General features: G+C 39.9%; 1 protein-coding gene across 13 annotated transcripts in view; it reads left to right on the forward strand.

The window, feature by feature from the left end:
- Nucleotides 1–22,917, forward strand: part of RERE (arginine-glutamic acid dipeptide repeats) — a 402,629-nt gene that overhangs the window by 149,808 nt on the left and 229,904 nt on the right. For all 13 annotated transcript variants that reach the window (XM_073316831.2, XM_073316829.2, XM_073316839.2 and 10 more), the window contains one exon: nt 13,740–13,810. In XM_073316831.2, coding sequence (XP_073172932.1) covers nt 13,740–13,810 — 71 coding nt within the window. The remainder of the gene's footprint in view (nt 1–13,739; nt 13,811–22,917) is intronic.

The raw sequence follows: 22,917 nt of genomic DNA on the forward strand, positions 1-22,917 counted from the left end.
GTGAACTGGTTCTGATTGTTCTGGGAGCAATCCTGTCATTGTCACTGGATGAGGAGGTTAGACTGTTTCTAGGTCTCTGGCATGTGATGTTAAGCAATATCAAGAGCTCATGCAGGGTGGGCGCAAAGCTACAGCTTCAGCTTGAGGAAGTTCAGGAGCCTTAGCATAGTTCACTCGACATTCTTTAACTTTCTGGACCCCGTTGAGTATAGATGCCAGGTGTTTTTTGTCGTCCTTGTTTTTCATTAATTTTGTCCAAACAGGTGTGTGTAATATAAAGACTTTTTTTTCTTTTAGAAGAATAAATAAATATAGAGCAAAGGCATCCTGTTGAAGCAGAATAATCTGCTATAAGATCAGCATTACAGCAGCTGCACTAATTTGTTCTGCATAGAAGGCATTTCAAAGCCACTTACAGTTTAAACAATGGCAAAATCTCCCATTTCATTTTAGAAAACAAGTACTATTTAAGCATTTTAGATCCAAATACCTTATTCAAAGCTGCTACGTTTGACGGTAAAAATGGCAGGTGCATGGGTACCAAATTGCCAGACAAAAGAGAGAGTAACTGAGAATTTGACATAAATGTTCTTTGCAGCACAGCAATCTTATAAGAGACAGAGAATGCTGCTATTTTAAACCTGGAATAAAGTGGAAATCTACCCAATCAGAGATTTGAAATCACTGAAGTGATGCATTCACTGTTTCTGATCGGGGTGCTCCAACAATTTGGAAAATGGCACACTCCTTATCTGTTGGCCTAATCAGGTACCTCCATCTATCAGGTGATAGACTGGGGAGATTTAGAATACATCAAGTACTCTCATAAATTTTTTCCTGAGGATCTCAAAGGGCATTGCAAACCAATCTCTTACAATCCCAGTTTAGATTTTCTTTTTAATAGCTTCTCCTCCTCAACTTACCTTTCTAAGTGACTCCTGGAGTTGGTGGTACAGTGGAATTGAACCCAAGTGTCCTGATTCCTTGTTTCCTGGCATTTATATGAACACTTACATAACAGACCATGGAGGCCTAAAAGGAGGATTTCTAACCTGTTGAGAATCAATGTGCATTTAAAAAAATCTTTGTGAGTGTTTTATTTACCAAATGTATATCAGTGACTTTTTTAGAGGCATTTTGGAATCTCCAGTCAGTAACTCAGTGTCCCTCTGCAGTTTCTCCTACGGGAAATACAAACGTCTACCACTAAATGCATATCTTTTGCATAAGTCCTACATATCCAATGTTTGTCCATGAAAACTGTTCATATTTTCATGTTTGGGGATGTTAGCTTTGAAGAAAGCTAAGGACTCTGCCAAACCACTCTAATTCAGTCAGTTATGTAAATATAAATTACATTATTGTAGCACTTTTCATCCTAAAGGATCCCAAAGCATTTTATAAACTCTGTAAAGAGCAATTGAAATGTGACAACTTCTGGTGGGGGAGAATGGCAGCTAAATAGATGTTTGGAAAAAACATATTTCACAATAGCCGAAAGGCAGAAAGGACTGACCTTTTAGTGACACAAATACAGTAACTTAATCTACCCTGAAGGAGAAGGTGTTGTCAACCGAGCTCTTAGGCTTTCTGGAACAGCCAATCAGAGTAGGATATTTCTAATCTGAAGTTGGGACAGTTGAGACATTTCCCCCGTCTTGTACATTTGTAGGAGGGAGGAGACACCCAAAAATCCATCAACAAACCATTCTGGTGTGAATTAGTGACTGAGCATCCTTAATTTTGTTTTTGTCTCTTGGTATTTTCTGACTCCTGATTGCTTCTCTGTAGGAAAATCAAAGGTGTATCAGAACCAAATCCAGATCAATCTGTATGTTAGTGTTGCAAGGGGAGCCTTATAAAATATTGTGGGCATGCATAGACAGTGCCGAAAAAATAAGTGGTGTGGGAAATCATGTAGCTTGATGCTTGAACTGCAGAACAGTTGCTTTTATAAAATTGGGAACTGCAGACTACAATTAACTGTCATTAATTTTGTTGAATAGAAATATGTTCCATTTACTGTACAATCAGGGGCCAGGCTTGAATGAATTTAAATAGATGAAATCTAAATTATACTGACAGTCCATTAAACAGTAGCAGAAACCTCTTAAAGAAAATGGATTCACCATGATACCGGTTTATAATAAAATCATTTGCCAAATAAGAACTGCAGCCCAGGCGTCCTGAATACTCCTGTGTATTTCAAGTGAGCACTGCAAATTGGTTGAACCATTTATTGCTGAACCAGGGCTCCAGCACGTTGTTTTCTGACAAAGAGCCAGCAGTGTTGCTTGAAATCCGCTCGGCAGGAAGTGACACTAAAAGATCAGACTAGCAATTTGTTTGTTGTCAGCCGTATGGGGGAAAGAGGTAACTTTATACCTCCCTACCTGTCACTGCTGATGTTTTTCTATTGAAAACCATGCATAGCATGTTCCTAGTGCATTCCTCTTTGTATTTGTTTCTAAAACTTAGGTTATTAAAGCAGCACACTGTTCATTTGGCTGTAGTTAAAGGTCTGTTGGTGTTTCCATTATTGACCCATATTTTAAGGGGTTTGATGAGCTGGCCTTATTCATAGAGGTCAGGATTCACTGAACATGGAGAGAGGGTAATTTTCAAACCAATTGAAAGGTACGCTATATTGTGGATATGTATTTTTCTGGGTATTGAATGTTTATCCTTCTTGTTACACAATAAAGCAGTTACAAAGAGTGTGGTGTTCTTAATGTACTGTTGTTTGATTGTGAACTTGGCTATTGCAGATATTTGTGTTGTCCTCCTCATAGCTATTCTATTTATTGTGCTAAGTAAACAGTATGTGCTTTCAGAGATGGTGAAGATTATATCCTTGTCTGAAAGAGCTTATATGGTAAATTTGGTCCCTATTTAATCCTCCCCCCCCAAACCCTTAAACTTGCATTACATTTAAAACAGTGAAGTAAACCAGATCCTTCTAATGAGACTATTGCTTTGATTTCCAGGACTTCTCAGGAGACTGTACCTTTCTAGGATTCCTCTGACCAACACTCTATTTGTATTGCAGTACTGCCTAGATGCCCCCTTTTTGCTGAGCCACACACAATAAAAGATGGCCCCCGTCTGAAAGTTTGAGATGAGGGACAACAGGGGTATGTGACAAATAGGAAGCATGAGATGATAGTGATTAGTGTATTAAGCAGTGATCTCAGCACATCAACTGGCTGGCCATTATCCCCATTTTCCTTTTATGCTGAAGTTGCTAAGAAGGGAGAACGTTAAAGATCTAACTTAATCTTTTGAGAACATTAGACTTTCAATGCTATATATCTGATGGAAGAGAAAATGAGAGGGACTCTGGACAGTAGGCAGAAACTGGGATGTTTGTGCTGGGAAAGGTATTTATGTTGGAGCTCAAATTGCTTTCAGCTAGACTTCGAAAGCTAAGGTTGCGACTGTTCAAGTGAAAGCAGGAGGCTGTACACGTTCCATGTCGGTGGCTTTCAAGGAATATATTTTCTGTGGAAGAAAAGTGCAGTGAGGAGAGCCTCAGGCTTTTATGCTTGGATGATGCAAGTGTTGACTCATATATTAACTAAAACCTGCAAGGCTCCTAACTGTGATGGTGTTTACTGTGTGCAGTACGTTATTAAAGGCAGAAAAGCTTCATGTGCTGAGGTTTATATTCTTCCTTTTACAAAGCCTACGTGTTCTAGCTCTGATTTTTTTAAAGGGTCTTTTAGCACGTAAGCAATATCCTTTGGAATGGGGACACCTGGGATGATCACCACAAGCTCAAAGATATAATGAATCAGTGCCATGTGTAATGGCAATGTTTTCTGGCTCCAAAGGGTTGGTGGGGGAGATTTAACAGATATTAATTTAATTTATAATGGTTCACATGAAAGAAAGAAAAAAAGTAAGTAGGCAGGTATACTGCTTGCAGTAGACAGGCAGTGAATCCCATGGGCTACACCATAGGAATTTTAGTCCTTTTTCATTGCAATGATGTTGGCTATGAAGTCTTCGCCCCCTCTCTCCCCCCCGCCCCAGCTATAGAATCTGCCAAGTGGTGGGTAATAGTCTAGATCAAACTATCTATCTTTACCATATGTCTGAGGAGAATGCCTCCTGCTGTAAGGCTTCTTCCTTGCACTTCACTGAGAAGATTAAACAGATTCACAGCAATGGTGCTGGAATTGTGGGATTAATGCCCATAACCTAGAGGACAGATGTCCCATCGCTGACTAACGGTAAATTAGTGGACAGCTTCTCCAGCCCTTTACTGACCAAGTGTAAATGCCTCCTTGAAGGGAGGGCAAGCCTTTTTCAAATAAATAACCCTGGGCCGCAACAGTTTCTTGAACTTTCCCTTTAATGCTGTTGCAGATGTCAGCAGAGAAGACGCTTGTACCAATGGTGATGTGGGACAGAGGTGGTCAGGAGCAGATGAACAGGCGGAAAGTGGAGGGATAAAAATGGAGGGCTGTGAAAATAGGCACAGAAGTCTTTAGAATGCAAGGATAGTAGTTTTGAACTGGTCCATGAAAAGAACAGGAAGTCCATGGAGAAGTTGCAACTTGGCACCGTTATTGCATGCTTCCCATGATCCTTCTCCATGCATGAGGTGGACAGAAGCATTCTGTTCTGTGTGGCTGGACTGTAGATAGCTAGCACTGGAAGAAAAAGATTGCAATAGTCGGAGAATGATGTGAAGAAGGTAATAGACATGGAGTCGAGTGAGTGGCATTCATGGGCATTTGTTGCACTATCTTATTCCATTTTGCTTTGCAGCAGATTCTGCTTGATGAAGTTTTTATGCAGATATATGCATTTCCCTTCTTGAGCTGCCAGGTGTCAGTAACTGTAACTGTTATTCCATGTCAAACTATGTCCTGGAATGATAACCTGGGGATTTACTCAATCTAGAGGTCTCAACATACTATATTTGAATGGTTTATTTGCTGTTATGGTCCATAACTAACTAAAAAAATAATCATCCAAAGCACAGGACTTGGTGGTGATGGGGGACTTGAACTACACAGATACCTGTTGGGAAAATAACACAGCAGGGCACAGATTATCCAACAAGTTCTTGGAATGTATTGGAGACAGTTTTTTTATTTCAGAAGATGGAGAAAGCTACCAGGGGAGAGACTGTTCTAGATTTGATTTTTGACAAATAGGGAGGAACTGATTGAGAATTTGAAAGTGGAAGGCAACTTGGGTGAAAGTGATCATGAAATGGTAGAGTTTGTGATTCTAAGGAATGGTCAGGAGGGAGAACAGCAAAATAAAGACAATGGATTTCAAGAAGGCAGACTTTAGGAAACTCAAGGTAAGATCCCCTGGGAAGCAAGTCCAAGGGGAAAAACAATTGAAGACAGCTGGCAATTTTTTAATGAGACATTACTAAGGCCACAAGAGCAAACTATCCCACTGCGTAGGAAAGATAGGAAGTATGGCAAGAGACCGCCCTAGCTTAACCAGAAGATCTTCAGTGACCTAAAAATCAAAAAAGAGTCATATAAAAAGTAAAAACTAGGTCAAATTACGAAGGATGAATATAAACAAATAACTCAAATATGTAGGGACAAAATTAGAAAGACCACGGCACAAAACGAGATAAAACTAGCTAGAGACATAAAGGGTAACAAGAAAACATTCTACAAATATATTAGAAGCAACAGGAAGACTAAGGACAGGGTAGGTCTGTTACTCAATGGGGGGAGGGAGGGAGAGAAATAATAACAGAAAATATGGAAATGGCAGAGGTGCTTAATGACTATTTCGTTTCGGTTTTCACCAAGAAGTTTGCTGGTGATTGGACGTCTAACATAGTGAATGTCAGTGAAAATGAGGTAGGATCAGAGGCTAAAATAGGGAAAGAACAAGTTAAAAATTACTTAGACAAGTTAGATGTCTTCAAGTCACCAGGGCCTGATGAAATGCATCCTAGAATACTGAGGGAGCTGACTGAGGAGATATCTGAGCCGTTAGTGATTATCTTTGAAAAGTCATGGGAAGACGGGAGAGATTCCAAAAAACTGGAAAAGGGCAAATATAGTGCCAATCTATAAAAAGGGAAATAAGGACAACCCAGGGGATTACAGACCGGTCACCTTATCTTCTGTACCTGCAAATAATTAAGCAAGCTTTCTTTGGCAGCATAACAAGCCTTCTGGATGGGGGGAAGGGGTAGACATGGCCTATCTGGATTTTAGTAAAGCTTTTGATGCTGTCTTGCATGACCTTTTCATAAACAAACTAGGGAAATTCAACCTTCATGGAGCTACTATAAGGTGGATGCAAAACTGGTTGGAAAACCGTTCCCAGAGAGTAGTTATCAGTGGTTCACAGTTACGCTGGAAGGGCATAACGAGTGGGGTCCTGCAGGGATCAGTTCTAGGTCGGGTTCTGTTCAATATCTTTCAGTGATTTAGATAATGGCATAGAGAGTACACTTATAAAGTTTGTGGATGATACCAAGCTGGCAGGGGTTACAAGTGCTTTGGAGGATAGGATTGTAATTCAGTTTGTCCAGATCATTTTGGAGAAATGGTTTGAAATAAAAAGGATGTAATTCAATAAGGACAAATGCAAAGTACTCCACTTAGGAAGGAACAGTCAGTTGCACGCATACAAAACGGGAAATGGCTGTCTAGGAAGGAATACTGCGGAAAGGGATTTGGGGGTCAAAGTGGACCCCAAGCTAAATGAGAGTCAACAGTGTAACACTCCTGCAAATACATCCCAGAATGATGTTCGCTTTGTTTGCAAGAATGTTGTAAGCAAGACATGAGAAGTAATTCTTCCACTTGACTCCGCGCTGATTAGGCTGCAACTGGAGTATCGTGTCCGGTTCTGGGCACCACATTTCAGGGAAGAGGTGGACAAATTGGAGAAAGTCCAAAGAAGAACAACAAAAATGATTAAAGGTCTAGAAAACCTGACCTATGAGGGAAGACTGAAAAAATTGGGTTTGTTTAGTCTGAAGGGAAGACTGAAAGGGGACATAACAGTTTTCAAGTACATAAAAGGTTGTTATAAGGAGGAGGGAGAAGAATTGTTTTTCTTAACCTCTGAGGTTAGGACAAGAAGCAGTGGGCTTAAGTTGAAGCAAAGGAGATGTAGGTTGGACATTAGGAAAAACTTCCTAACTGTCAGGGTGGTTAAGCACTAGAATAAATTGCCTAGGGAAGTTGCGGAATCTCCATCATTGGAGATTTTTAAGAGCAGGTTAGACAAACACCTGTCAGGGGTAGTCTAGATAATACTTAGTCCTGCCATGAGTGCAGGGGACTGAGCTAGATGACTTCTCGAGGTCCCTGCCAGTCCTTTGATTCTATGTACGTATGTCCATGTAGTGAGATGAATAGCAGTCTGGTCATCAGGCAGGATTCGGCTGGAAATTAAGTGGTCTGTGGATTGTGCCTCACATAATTACCAGAAGTGGGCAGAACTTCAAACACTTACTAGCAAGATGACAGGTTTCAGAGTAGCAGCTGTTAGTCTGTATTCTCAAAAAGAAAAGGAGTACTTATGGCACCTGAGAGACTAACCAATTTATTTGAGCATAAGCTTTCGTGAGCTACAGCTCACTTCATCGGATGTATACTGTGGAAACTGCAGAAGACATTATATACACAGAGACCATGAAACAATACCTCCTCCCACCCCACTCTCCTGCTGGTAATAGCTTATCTAAAGTGATCATCAAGTTGGGCCATTTCCAGCACAAACCCAGGTTTTCTCAAACCCCCGCCCCCCCCCCCCAAAAAAAAAACCACACACACACACAAACTCACTCTCCTGCTGGTAATAGCTTATCCAAAGTGACCACTCTCCCTACAATGTGCATGATAATCAAGGTGGGCCATTTCCAGCACAAATCCAGGTTTTCTCACTCCCCACACGCAAACTCACTGTGTGTTTGGGGGGGAGGTGAGAAAACCTGGATTTGTGCTGGAAATGGCCCACCTTGATTTTCATACACATTGTAAGGAGAGTGGTCACTTTGGATAAGCTATTACCAGCAGGAGAGTGAGTTTGTGTGTGGGGGGGTGGAGGGTGAGAAATCCTGGATTTGTGCTGGAAATGGCCCAACTTGATTATCATACACATTGTAAGGAGAGTGATCACTTTAGATAAGCTATTACCAGCAGGAGAGTGGGGTGGGAGGAGGTATTGTTTCATGGTCTTTGTGTATATAATGTCTTCTGCAGTTTCCACAGTATGCATCCGATGAAGTGAGCTGTAGCTCACGAAAGCTTATGCTCAAATAAATTGGTTAGTCTCTAAGGTGCCACAAGTACTCCTTTTCTTTTTGTGAATACAGACTAACATGGCTGTTACTCTGAAACCTGATCTGTAAAGGGATTCAGAAGGAAGTAAATTTGCTGTGTGAAGGGCCTCCTCTTTATTGTATGATGTTTAGTTCTATCTCCTCTTTTGGCTTTCTTTCCTTTTCTGACGAATGGTGTTGTTTGCAGATGCTAAGAGGCGGCAGTAGGCACTCAGAGACACCACTGTGCTAGTATTAAAGTGGTGAGAAATGATGAAGCCAGACAATTCAAAATGAAAGCAGACTCTCTTCAGTCATAGCATGGCTTGTGCTAAAGCTTCACAAGGATCTGAAATCACTGAAAAATGGTTACAGTAATTAGTCCTGGTTAGCATAAGGATAGATTCCATTGTAGACTTAGAATGAACATATATTTTTGTCTGTGGATTTTATTCTCTTAGTGATGGAAAGAAAAAGAAATGTGGTGCATGACAGGTAACATGATGGCATCCCAATTTCAGTCGTTTAATATTTGTGAAGAGCTTCGAGATCTTTTGAAGGAAGACTCTTAAGTGTGAGCTTTTATTTATTACATAGATTATTCTGGCACTCACACTGTTTATGGTCCATTACACACATAATATTTTAAGCTTCTTCTAAAGAAATATATATATGTATTTGTACTGCTGCAGCAGCTGCTGTTGGCTGTCTAGTAAATATGCATTTTGGTATAGGTAAGTTTGAAAATGTATGTTGTATACCTGAGGGATGGAAACTCCTCCTCCGCTTGGCACCCGCGAGAGACTCAGGTTCATAATATAAAAATGAATTAGACTTTTCTTTTAAAATGTGGATTTTAGTTTGCGTATTCATATCCAACAGACAAATCCCTTGTGTGAATCTGCCTGCTGCACGTTCAGTCTGTCATGCCGAAAGTCTCTGTTAGTTTGTTTTGTTAAAAAAGATTACTATGAATAAGCAGTGGCAGATTTTTCAACATTAGTATATTGGCTAATTCCTCCCCAGCCTCATCCCCAGCAACATAAAGTATTTGTCTACTAAATCATACTGATTTAAATCCATGGGTCACTGACATCATGTTGTGGATTCTCAGGGAGGGAGGTAGACAGAGAGACTGTATATCACTTGTTCTCCCAATGATGATCCACCCCCCATCTGCTCTGTAATATTACGGCAGTATAAAGGAGGCAAAAGTAATTTAATGCACTGGGTTTGGTTGTTTATATGTGTTCTCCTTTTTTAGTATTGGAATTATTTCTCTCACTATGCGTAGGTCTTGACATTTATTAAGACTGAATCTCCCCTGGGTGCCTGCAGCCCCCAATCATGTATTCAGGTCACTTTTTAGTTAGGTTCCATCCGCCTGTTTATTATGCTACCCTTCTGATGTTGGTGTCATTCATAAATTTGATCATTAATTAAATTTACACCAGATGAACATTCGTCAAGGGGAAAAAAAACGCGGTTGGAAGAAGTTCTTGTTTTTTTGTTGGCTTTTTTGACACTGAAACATTTAGAAACCCCCCCAAAGATGCTCTGACGTAGACTGGGTTGTCACTAGTATTACTGCTAGAAGATGAACAGATGCTCCACCACTAAGATAGAATCCTCTCTGTAGATACATGGGAATGCCCTATGGACTATAATTTGAAAAAACACTGGTTCAAATCACAATAGCATTTGCAGATGTCTCTCAGTGAATGATAAAATGTTATGCTAGAAGAGCAAAACACATCTCAAATTTTATTTACATTTGTGTCACTTAAACTGCTGATGCTCATTTTCAGCTAACTTGAAAAATAAAAAGATAAGAAAAAAATTAGCTTCTTGCCCTGAGTCTGACATGCCAAATTCCCAGTCCAGAACACTGGAGTCCTAAACCCCTGAAGTTAGGAGTTTATAATGGGGATGTCGACACAAAGCTCTGCTATAATTTTCTTCTGACTTTATCTTATAAATGAATTAAGAAGCTGGGTCAGAACAGGGCATTCTTTCAATTTCTGTTGTCAATTGGAGACCAGCTTGACTGATGCTGATAAAATTATGATTTCAGACCACTCCAGATTCTAATCCCTCTGTTTTATGTCTTTCTATAAAATAAGCAATAGGTTTAATAGCTTTTCTTTTTTCTTTTTTAAAAAAATAACACCTTGTGCCAAGCTCATTTGACTTTATCAAATGCTGCCACAAAATGATTCACAGCAAAAGTCCTGATGGATAGCGACTGGCGTGATAGAGTAGCCTGTTTTACAAAGCATAGTGTTGCGTGTAGGAATGTGGCATATGGATTCACAGGCGGCGTTGGATAAGTCAAGTTACCATGGTTTCTTTGTAAACACTCAGCAGGAAGTGACTTTTTGTTCAATAACAAGGCATTACCGTTTAAGTAAAAAAGGAAGGCTGGTACACTGTTTGTGGGGATCCACCAGCCCAGCTGCTAGATAACTCCTGTATGGGGTACTATTATTCAGGCAGGATTTAGCCAACCAGAACTGAAAGTTTGTTCTTTGCACCATTGCTATACAGCTCATCCTGTCTCTCTCTCTTGCAAATTTATGTTCCATTTTTCTTCAGTGAATTTAACTTTTTATGCGCATGTGGCATCTAGCAAAGAGAGAGTGCTTTTAAAAAAAAGGGGGGGGGTGGGAGGGGCTAGAAAATGCTCCATCCATTACCTTGTGGCTTCAAGGGTTTTTTGGGGGGCCTGAACACCACTTAAGTCGATAAAGCTACGCCAACTGCCCCTGATAGTTGAGCTCTCATTCTGGCTGGAGTTTGTTGTTGGCAGGCTTCAAACAGTTGCAGTGATTGCTTTTAGCTATTTGATACCTTACAAATCCTTTAGGAATATGTGTCACAATGAGCAGCATTTGTCAGTTTGGGAGTTTCTTGTAATGCAAAAGGCAAGGAAACCCTCTGTCTGAGTTAGATACTTTTGTGCTTAGATCTAAACTTGAAGTCTAAGCTCTTTCAGACAGGAACATTGTCCATTCTAGAGGAAAATGCCGTCATATGGATTCATGGATTAATTGAGGAGCCTAATTTTTGCTTTAAGTTCTCTTTAACTGAATGTGCAATTTCAATATCTTGCTGGGTGTGCTTGAGTATTCAAGAGGAATAGGGTGAGATTATTTTCCAATATGCTGTGGCAAGTGGGCACTGGTCTGCCATCACTGGTTAACAAGGGGAAAAAATTGATGTTTGATGTTTATTGAATGGGTCTTGCCTGATTGAGGGTATTTGGGGAGGAAATACTCTGCATCTGGGTTGGTGGACCCAAGACCTAACCACATTAACTTCCAGGTAATAATCCCTTCTTGGATTGATCATTTTTTTAAATGGGATTTAAGTTTTAGGGGAATGGCAGTTGGCCGAGGACAAAAGGAAATACATGGAAATATGCACTAGCAATCTGGAAAAAAGCGAGTTTGGGGAAGTTCAGGATATACAGGGGAAATTTGGTTTACACTTCAGTTTAAATAGTTGGTCCAAAAGTTAAAGCCATTTCAACTTGTACCTTATGTCCCTGCCACACCAGAGGATACTTTCTTTACTCCTTATTTAGGTGTTCCCGGTATGTACAACGTAAGTCCTATGGTCACATGAAAAGTTCCTTGCTAGGAAGCCCAGCTGGATGGATGGTTTTGTGGTTAAGGCACTGGTACTTTGTGGTACTTAACAGATTTAATTCCTGGCGCAAATGTTCTCTGTGGCCATGGCAATTTACTTGATCTCTGGGTGCTGCAGTTTCCTATCTGTATAATGGAGATATTTAATTTTTCCCCCCTCAGACTTTTGTCTATGCAAACTGTAAACTTTTTAGGACAAGCTTCCTCTTCTATGTTTGTACAGCTCCTAAAATGCTGGGGCTAGTGGGCTACTGTGAAACAATCAATCATCTGCTTTGTAAGGGTTAAGGTAACTTTATCTAATTAAGTTTATCAGAGCCCTGCCTCATTGTAGCCCCCTGCATCAGTTATCCCTTCCCCAGCCTTTTTCTATCTCGTTTGTGCCATGTATGCGTGGGACTCCACTGCCTTTTGCCGTGATACTATTACAGTCTAGCAGTATTGGGTTAGGTTAGTAGCAATTGCATGGTAGACCACCAACTAACCTAGGAACTGGTGTTTAAGAAGGTAGCACTTTCTTTTGAGGCATTATGTTACTACCACATTTTGAATGAGATGTAAAACCAAGGTCCTCACCAATTACAGTCAGAGCATCTATCATAGAAGTACTAGAGCCTTTGAATGTGGTGTCTTGGTCAACTTCCACCTTTGATGATCATGTTCTATCTATCTAGATTCTTACTGCAATTTCAGTTGTTTTAAGATACTGATGTTGAGCAGTTGCTGAGTTTTATCTCCTGAGGTGACTGCATTTCAGTGGTGGAAGAAGTGATTCCTACCCGAGTGAAGTTTGAATATAGCCTGAATAGTGTTTGTAAAGCACTATATTCTCTGTCAGTTTAAAATATTTATTATGATGATGCATTCATAAGTGTAGAAGAGCTAAAACTGCAATAGTTTTCCCCTCATTTTTTTTCTTTTACAGTTATTAGGAAATAAGACAATGGGAGAAAGGCTAGTTGTATTTTGAGCACCTGAGGTTTTAGTAAGGTATACACCTTTTGCAGAAGTGTGTGTAGATTCATGGAAAATCTGAATAACTAGTTGTGTGTGAATATAAATGAAAAAAGCACTGAGACGATCTGTGAAATATTTCCTTGACTTTTGGAGCAACATCTCTGCTTTCTAGCAAGCTGTGTGTGGATTTTCCCATTTCTAAGGTCATTATCATTAACCAGGCAATTCTTTCTCCATTCAGTGCTGTTTTTTTCCCCTAAACCCATGCTTTTGTTGTGATTATTGCTGGGATTGTGTTTGTAACACAACAGATCTCATTTTACAGCAACGTTTTAGTGTCCAGTTGTCAAAAACAAAAATAATTACTCAGCCTCTGTCATGTGAAATGTAATTTGAGAAAGCTCAGTTCTTCCCTGAGGAAAATCTAATTTAGTTTACTCCATTCCAGCTATGATTGGTTGCCTTGGTTTTCTTTACAATTAGAAAAGAAAATATGTTAGTGTTAAGTTTTTAATAGTGAGTTAACCAGAAGAGATTTGATTAGTTTCCTCTCTTGTTTTAGTCTGGTCCATAGGTTATGACCTCATCATTGTATTAGCTAAATTCAGAAGTCTGGTCCGAGTTCATTTGTTTTCTGAACAAAACATAACATAAAAATTCACCTTTATTTTAATAAACTACTACTTTATTTAGAATGAAAATTCTAGCTTCTATTTTAGACCAAGCATAGCATATTTACATTTTATATAATAAACATTGTGGTTCTCTTAGTTTATACTGTTTTCTTAAACGTGTCCTGTTTTTATTCTTTCTGTCTGAGGTATAGAAATTAATTGCCATTATTTCAAATTATTTCTTTTTTAAAGATTGCGTATATATTGAAAGTCGCCGGCCGAACACCCCGTACTTCATCTGCAGCATTCAAGACTTCAAATTGGTAAGTAGTGTTTTCCATGTTTTTTCTTAACATGGTGATGATATTGCACAATCTTTTACTCCCTTTAACCCTTCTCTTTTAGTAATACTCTAGTAACTTTGTCACTACTGAAACAATGAAGTGCCCTCTACAGGCAGAGCTGGTTGGTTAGTTGGGACACAGAGAACTCTTCACAAGGTTTTATAATCCACATAGCTATCTTTTGTACTTCGAGTGCTCTAGGGAGGAAGTGGTACAGTAGTTTACTGGTTTGCTGGAAAAGCTGATTATAACATTGTCTAGAGACTATACTGTAATGATAAATTCTCTATAAATAAATGCTGAAGATGGAGTTGTGGGCTATCAAGAGTTGTGGTTTGGTAGCCTGTTGGACTATGTGGATACAGGACTTGAGTTGAGATTTAATGACTTCCTCACTATCTCCTCCTAAGGACACTTGTCATGAAAACTGTTAGATTAAAAAAAAAAAATTCAAATCTTCTTTCAAAACCTTCGGTCTTAAATGAATTTTTAATTCAAGGACACATCACCACAGTAAGAACTTGAGAGACGTGTGATGTCGTCCCCCCCCCCACACTCCTCTTCCCCCAAATCCATAGCTTTGTAACATAAAATAACTTTAAGCAAATCCCTGTGCCGGTTTTAAGTGGGCTACACATGCTTATTATCGTGATACAATACAGTAGGAAATCTCCACCTTCCTTCTCCAGGTGGTACAGCATAGGTGGCATCTATGTTTTTCTCAGGCCCCTGTTATACTTAAGAGTAATCAGGGGGAGTTAGATAGAATGAGGTCCTTAACTGAGAATCTCCTTTCTTTCAGCTGCTTTTGTGTCACAAATATTTATATCACTTAAAAGTTAAAGCAATAAATAATTACAGGCCCAGGGTGACACATTCCTTGTTTAGATTACCTACCATCTGTTTCTGCTAAAGGTTCTCTTTCCTTTCTCTATCTGCTCTCTCCAACCCCCAGTTAATTTTGCAGGGCTACAGTGTGGGGGAACGTGTTCTTTCCTTTTGCCTGTTACATTGATGGCTTTCTTCTTCAATATTTATGTCCATGCTAGTTGTCTGTTTTTCCAGAGGTCTCCATTATTTACAGTATCCATCCTTTCAGGTAATTTTTCACACCCTTCCCTGACTTCTCTGAAGCCTAGCAGCTACCTGTTTGTTGGACTTTTTGTTATTACTTAAACATTTGCTGCTTTTCTGTGATCTCTAACAAGTACAATACGGTTACACCATGAAAAATACTTAAGTGTATTTTTATCTACCAGGTTCTAAGAATGCGTTAAACCCCATTTGTACAATTTTTGCACATTAGCAGGTGCCTTCATGTTTCAGCGGAATCTCTCATGAAATGCTGAATTACAATGTGATAGTTGCCATTCTGGATAGAAGTTCCTGCTGAGTTACAGTAATTGCTCAGGGTATCAACAGCAGTAAAAGCTGAAGCTTCTGTTGTCAGTATTGGTCTAGTACAACACATTAAAGTTGTCTGCAAAAACAATGTGGGAAGCAAAGTGCAATATATTTTGATCCTTTAAATAAAAACAAAAAAAACCAACCACCACCTCACACCGTGTTTCTTACTTTTGTTTTTGTTTTGAGGTTCTGTATGCAGCTCACACTTGCAGGGATGTATAATGGTAGGAATGCTGCTGATTCCTCTTTATGGAAGGAATATAGTTGCTGTATGCCTGTCCCCTTCACACTGTAGGTTCTTTAATTCCCCTGATGGTTTTGTCAATAAAATTGGGGGCATAATGAACGCTTAAAAAGAGACTGATGTTGGTTTTACTAACAGAAAATGGATCTGCAGTGTTTTTGTCACGGTTGATCTATTTGCTGAGGAAAGGGTAGTATGTACAGTGGAAAGGACACTTGATCTCTCTGCTATGCCAGATTCCAACAAAAAAACACAATTTTGTTTTGCCCTTAGCAAAACATGTCAAGTGAAGCAGGGAAAAAAAAAAAGCAACAGCTTTGAAATGTCACCAACTAATTAAGTACATTATCTTCTTGGTTGTCATAAACTAAGTGTGGGTTTGGATGCATAGCTGACAGTTTTTTACTTCCTTAGTAATAACCCTTTTAACTTGTTGGTTCAGTGATTTTGGTGCAATCCAGGCACAGAACTTTTCCCTAGTTATGTTTTTATACCCAGAATGGGTGCGGGAGGGGAGGAGAAAGGACCATTGACCATGTGTGATGGGTTCGGTCACAGAGACCCCCCTTGGGACTGTCACCTGATGTGCTGGAATTACCTTTGAGCCCATTTTCCCTGCCAGCCTGGGACTCCAGAACTGTGCCTTGTTGAGCCAGACATGCTAGCCTGCTGCGACAGAGACCCAGGTCTGGTCCACGCCCCCAAAGCTGCAGGCAATAACCAAAAACTGCTCAGCAGGTCACCTGTCTCCAGCACCCAGACACCCAGTTCCCAATGGGATCCAAACCCCAAATAAATCAGTTTGACTCTGTATAAAGCTTATACAGGGTAAACTCATAAATTGTCCGCCCTCTATAACACTGAGAGAGAGAGAGAGATGCACAGCTGTTTGCTCTCCCAGGCAGTAATCACTTACTCTGGGTTAATTAATAAACAAAAGTGATTTTATTAAGTATAAAAAGTAGGATTTAAGTGGTTTCAGGTAATAACATACAGAACAAAGTAAGTCACCAAACAAAGTAAAGCAAAAACATGCAAGTCTAAGCCTAATACATTAAGAAACGATTACAGGTAAAATCTCACCCTCAGAGATGTTCTGATAAGTTTCTTTCACAGACTAGATGCTTTCCTGGTCTGGGCCCAATCCTTTCCCCTGGTACAGTCCTTGTTAGTCCCAGCAGACATCTTAGGGGGAAAGTAGGGGTGTTCTCATGACTGGCAGCCCCCTTTGTCCTATTCCACCCCCTTTTATAGCTTTGGCACCAGGCAGGAATCTTTTGTCTCTCTGGGTCCCCACCTCTCCTTCTAAATGGAAAAGCACCAGGTTTAAGATGGATTCCAGTATCAGGTGACACGTTCACATGTCCTGTGGGACCCCAGCCTCCGTTCTTCCAGGGATGGCCCGTACATGCACCCAGGAAGGTTTACAATCAATTGTCCTAGTCAGTGGGAGCCGTCAAGCTTCCAAACCACCATTAATGGCCCACACTTTGCATAGTTACAGTAGGACCTCAGAGTTCTACTTCATATTCCTAGTTTTATACACAAGAATGAGACATTCATACAAATAGGATGAACACACTCAGTAGACTATAAGCTTTGTAATGATACCTTGCAAGAAACCTTTTGCATAAAGCATATTCCAGTTACATCATATTCACACTCATCGGCATATTTCCATAAAACATTATGGAGTGCAATGTCAGAATTTTCATATTACAGATGGTGACAACGGGCTCCAGAGGTGAAGTAACCTGTCTAAGATGACAAGAAGCTCTGCAACAGAGCTGAGACTCGAACCCAAGAGTCTTCGTTCCTGGTTCAGTGTCTTAGCCACCTGACTAATTAGCCAGTTCTTCTGTGGTTAATTACATGTGGAGAAAATGTGCCAGGCATTTACACCTGTGGATATGGCTACTGAAATTCCCTTTTCATTCTAAAAGCTTAAATTGAAAACAGATTTGGGTCTTCCAATAATAGGTCTTAAATCATCACTGTTTTCCTCCCCCTTCCCCCACCAGATTTCAAAGTATGACACCTGATAATTTCAATGACATATCCAAGCCTTTCTCCTACTTAAGAAGAAGAAGAAGAAAGGAAAAAAGGCTGCTAGATAGACTCCTAGAATGGCTAAGATTTTATGTTGAAAGACTCCCTTTCCACTTCAATAAAGCTTGATCAGGATGACTAACTGGGGAATTAAAACTTTCTTGCCTGTCTCACCTCTGTTAAAATTGAAGTGAATTAAACAAAAAAAGGGGTGGGGGAAGGATAGGATGACACCCAGCTTGATGGATCTGTATGGACTGAACTGCCATTGCTGCCTCTGGAAGTGATAGGTTCACATGGCAAGTGTTATGGATTGTTTCAGAACAGCCTATACTCTAATCTCTAGATTGTGCTGCCTAGGAAAGAAACCAATTGTCCTCCCCTCACATGCTCTTTCGATCTCCCACTGTCATAGCATGTACGTTGTTATGTTTTCTCACATTAGTATATTGCACTTAAATTACAAGTCCCTCTGTTGACACTTTAAGATGAATCAATTCAGCTAAAAGAGATACTAGAAGAATCTCTTTTCATTTCCTGAAGAACAGTCCCCTCTCACCAATGGCCATTAAGTCCCAGTGATAAAGCTTTAGTTACTACTGCTGTTCTCTTTGCAATCTGTCTCTACTGCTGTGCTGTTCGTGATTTTCTTTCACTTGGACATTTACAATGTTGAGGAGCTGGTTCATTCTCTCCATAAATTGTTCCTCAAGTGTTAATGAGTCTAGGAGCAGCAGCAGACTTGGTTCCAAAGCTCATTGTTACAGACTTTACTTGAGATCAGAAGCTAACTCTTCACATTTTTCTATGGCACCTGGAAATCAAATGGGGGCTAGAGGAAAGAAAGTAGGGGAGATCACAAAGTGATTTTGCCTTTCTAGGTGCACTGTAATTGGAAATGGTCACAGATAACATTTGTGCTCTCCTGTGTAAGGCATTTCAATGATGGCTATCTCCTTCAAATATTCAGTTATGCATAAAACTAACTATAAATGGAATTGTAAAGTAAAGTATGATGTGTGCGATGATCTAAAGGTAAACCTGTATCCTCCGGAATAAAAATTCTGGATGAAATCCTGGCCTCATGGAAGTCACTGGCAAAACTGCCATTGACTTCAGTGGCATCAGGATTCTGCTCCCTCTTCGAGCAACAGCTGCTTGAACTTCTAAGAATAAGGCTTCCATCCACAAGCTGAGTATGGTCGTGCCATGGACTCCATTTTCTTTTTTCTAAGTCACTTATAAGCCAGTTCGATATCTTTGCATATGTCATAAGCATCCTGAGTAGCCTCATGGGTTTCAATGGGACTACTCAATATGCATAAATATATCAGTCTGGCCCTATTTATTATATGCCGTATCATGCACTTACAGACAACAATTGTTGATTGGTAAGATTTTTGAACCGAGAAGTTTTTTAACTTAGCGTCCTTGGTGGCTTGTATGGTGGCTATTAAAGATTAACTTCTAGCAGACAACGCCTCCAACTTAATAGTCTTAGTATCTTTTTTGTAATATTTTTTATTAATCCATACAATCTTTGCTTGGTTCTGGTAATCTGTCTGTACTCAGGACAGTATCTTTCTTCTATGATACGTTAGGTCATGCTGACCTAGAACTGGCATTCATAGTCTCATATGGTTGTGGAAAACTTTTGTGGTACAAAAGACGTACTGTAGTCAGTTACTGCAAAGCCAGATATCTATGTTACACCTACCTAATAACTCAGCACAAAAATAATGCACTCAAAGGCCAACTCTGCGTTGGTGGTGCCAGGCATGAGTAAAGGTTGCTGTCCTAGCCTGGGGTATGAACTCACTGGGAGCTAGATTTTCAGGTATTATGGTGACAGGCATTGTGCCCTTGCCAAGTGGGAAATGGTATGCCTTGGGCTAACATTAGTTAGGAGCTCTTATCACAGGGAACTAATGCCACGTGACAGCCTTTTCTCTCTACCATTGCACCAATGCAGTATGTAACGCCAGCTATCACTGTAGGAATCAAATTATCTTTAAAAAGTACATTTAGGGATTGTTTATGGTTTAATGACTCTTGAGAGAATGAACGTGAACTAAATATATACCACTGTGTCAAAAACTTAACAGAAATACCAATCTGTCATGAGATTTTTGGGAGGTAACTTACTTTCTTGTTCTGGAATACCTTCTAAACATGATAACTGATCCTTTAATGAAAAGTCTCAACTTTTTGTTGAAAATTACTTTGAGGAAATTGGTGTTGATCTGAAGGCAGAGGGTGGTTAATAGAATGTTGCTAAGGAAAAAAGGATACGTGAGGTAGAAAGGGTTTAACAATATTGCTTGTTTTGCAGTACTAGCATCTCTGTTCCAATCATGAATTTAATAAATGTTTCACTCAAATTTGCTATGAAAGGGCCACATTTTTTTTGCAGAATTTAATTGGATCAAAGTACTGCACTTTATAAGGCCAAAGAAACAAGAAAATATTCATGTAACTGTATTTAAGCTTCAATAAAAGTGAAAATTCAGCCACAAATTGCTTAATAAATTCTCTGTATTTATATCTCAAGCTTTGAAGGTGGCACAGTTGGTGAACTAAAAAACGTTAACTGCTTGGTGTACCTGGTGGTGGTTTACTTTGAGTGCTCTTCTGTTGAGAGCATTAATATACTCAGCTTTTGATTGAGGGATAAGAAAACTCTCTATTCATGATCAAATTCAATATGAATGTAGTAGCTGATATTGCGTGTCTTTCATTGAGGACTACATCGTCCTAGGCAGAGGGATTTGATGATCTAATGGGTTTTTTCATCTTTGATTACCATGATTCTGATGAGAATTTGTGTTCAGCGTGGGTCTGAAGTACATACAGAAGGTCCTTCACCAGGAAGGATGGGTTTGGGGTTGAGCGAGGGAACAGAAAATATATTTGGTTAAAAGAATGCTGCCATGGGATTTATGAAATAGACTTTTTGCTCATTACAAACATGATTTAGAAGTTTGAAACTGGAAATAATTAACCAATTTTTTTCTGCAGTTGAATGAATACACATTGGTGGTAGTTGAAGGGTTGTTTGTGAATGCCAGGCTGCGGGAACTGAAGTATTTATCTTTGTGGTAGGGAAGGAAGCACAAAGAAAGACCATTAACTTTACAAATTGGTTTTAGGCCTATTGACCATAACGCTCCCTTTCAAATAGTCTCTGTATATCCTCTCTGAGGTCTTTACTTTTCACCTACTGCAAACACCTCTTTTAGGACTGTCCCTCACAAGGCCTCTTCAAATGCTCTAGATTCTGGAGCAGGGTGGGGTGCATATTCCAGCTTTGGAAAATGAAGGCCACTTAGGCATTACAAGAGGACACTTGTACCCTCCACTCACTTTGCAATAAATCTTTATGCTACCCAGCTACCAAGAATCATGTCTGTATTTTCTAAAAGCTATTAATTTTTTTGAAAACATTAAAGTACTGTTGTGATAATCGAGCCTACAAATTTACCCTGATTGTGAGCTTAACTGTAAGAAGAGAGTGTAGGTGGAATGGCACAATAACCTACAACAACAAATGCTAATGGGAAAAGTTGCAAAAATGAGACGCTGACTTAGTACAAACAAAAAGGCAGACTGATATTGTTCAGGGACTATGTTAAGATTGAGTGCTAAATAAGAGGAGTAGAGGACCAGGAAATAATGGATCAGAATTGGTGTGTTGCAAATTAGGCCTAATTGGTGGACAAAATAATGAAGGGATGGGCTGTTCCACTCATCACTTCCTTTTGGGGTTCTTAAAGAAAACTGGTAGAAAAGCTGACTGCAGCTGAAGTGAACTACACCATCATGACTGCCATCCCCGCCATCTCCTGGGAACCTGGACCATCTGGATCTTAATTCTGAGAAATCTTCTGACCAAACCAAATCACAAGAGAGGGCCAGATAACATCACCACCTCCACTGGCTCCAGCTAAATCCCAGCCAGCTGGGGTATGAGACTTTGTCCCCCACCATCCCTTTTCCTCCATGTATCCTTTTTGTTCCCTGCCTGATTTCTTCTTTCCTATCTCTCTCCTTTTTCCTTCTGTATCATAAGAATCTGGCTTAGCCAGCCAAGACTGCATGTTTTGCAATATTGCTGTAAGCTTGTGACCAGCAAGAGGCAGCTAAAGGCAATGTCCTAAATAGCCCAATGCTGGTACAAGTTTACCAGGTCTCAGAGTGACTAATAAGATTGTGTACTGTCTCTGTTTTTCCCCCAGCAACGAGATGGCAAAGTGGAAGTCAATGTCAGAGACAGAAGCTGTATTTTCTATCTCTGTTAGTTGTCCGTCTCTCCCTATTTTGCATTAAACCAAGCCTGTGCTCACAGAACCCAAGTTCTAAAGATACACTTTGCTTTCAATTTGGACCGAACATGTACCTAAAGTGAGAAAAAACAGGCCAGGTCTTGGGAATCTTCATTGTTCTCCTCAGCGGTTTCATCCTATTGAGTCTTTACCATGGGCCTGATTTTTCAGAGGTGTTGAGCATTCACAGCTCCCACTGACTTCAGTGGGAGTTGTGGGACCTCAGCACTTCAGAAAACTGGACCTGTAGGTTCTTAGTATTTGCCTGGTTTGGTATTGTATAGTGTATGGTTGCTTTCTCTAAGCTGATCACATGGAAGCTAGAGGTTGTTCCTGCAATTCACGGGCTGAATTTCCTTGTGAATGGAACTTCTCATGGAGCTGCAGCTGATTTACTGATTTGGTACTGTGGTATTGGTTCACGTTTTTAGGATTGATTTTACTGTTAGGATTCATTTTAATGTTTGGATTTTAAGAAATTGGTTAAACTTTGAGATTTGTGTGAGTGCATGGTATGAAAAGATATTACAGAGAAACTGAATACCATCAATTCATTTGCAAGAAAAATTTTGATTTTTGTGTATTTGGTACAGTGAGGAACTGAGATTCTCCACAGCGTGTTTGAATATAAGAACACTTAAGGGAAAATGCAGTTCTGTTTGCATGCAGATTCACCATGGGACATTTGAGGGAGGAGGAGGCAGTTCCTTTAATTAACTCCCCACTCCCACATGAGAGAGAGAGAGAGAATTCCTCCCATGTGAAATACCACACATTTTTAGGAACCAAAACAATGAGTCAGGGAGTCAAGAGTAAGGCAAAACTCAGCATTTTTAAAGGGTACTGTTTTAAATCTCAGACCTTATTTTCATTCCTCTGAACCCTGCTCAAAAAGATCAGTAGTAGCTAGAAACTGAGAGTGAGTGCAAACTTTCACTTGCACATTTCAGCTGCTGGCAGCCTGCTGAGATCTACCAGTGCCAGGTTCATAAACGAGCTGCATGTTGTAGGAGCCTTTTAGCTCCTAAAGTTGGTAGGATTTCAAGATGGAGTTAAAAACAGCA

The sequence above is a fragment of the Lepidochelys kempii genome, chromosome 18 (genome assembly GCF_965140285.1).
Source record: "Lepidochelys kempii isolate rLepKem1 chromosome 18, rLepKem1.hap1, whole genome shotgun sequence".
NCBI lineage: Eukaryota > Metazoa > Chordata > Testudines > Cheloniidae > Lepidochelys > Lepidochelys kempii.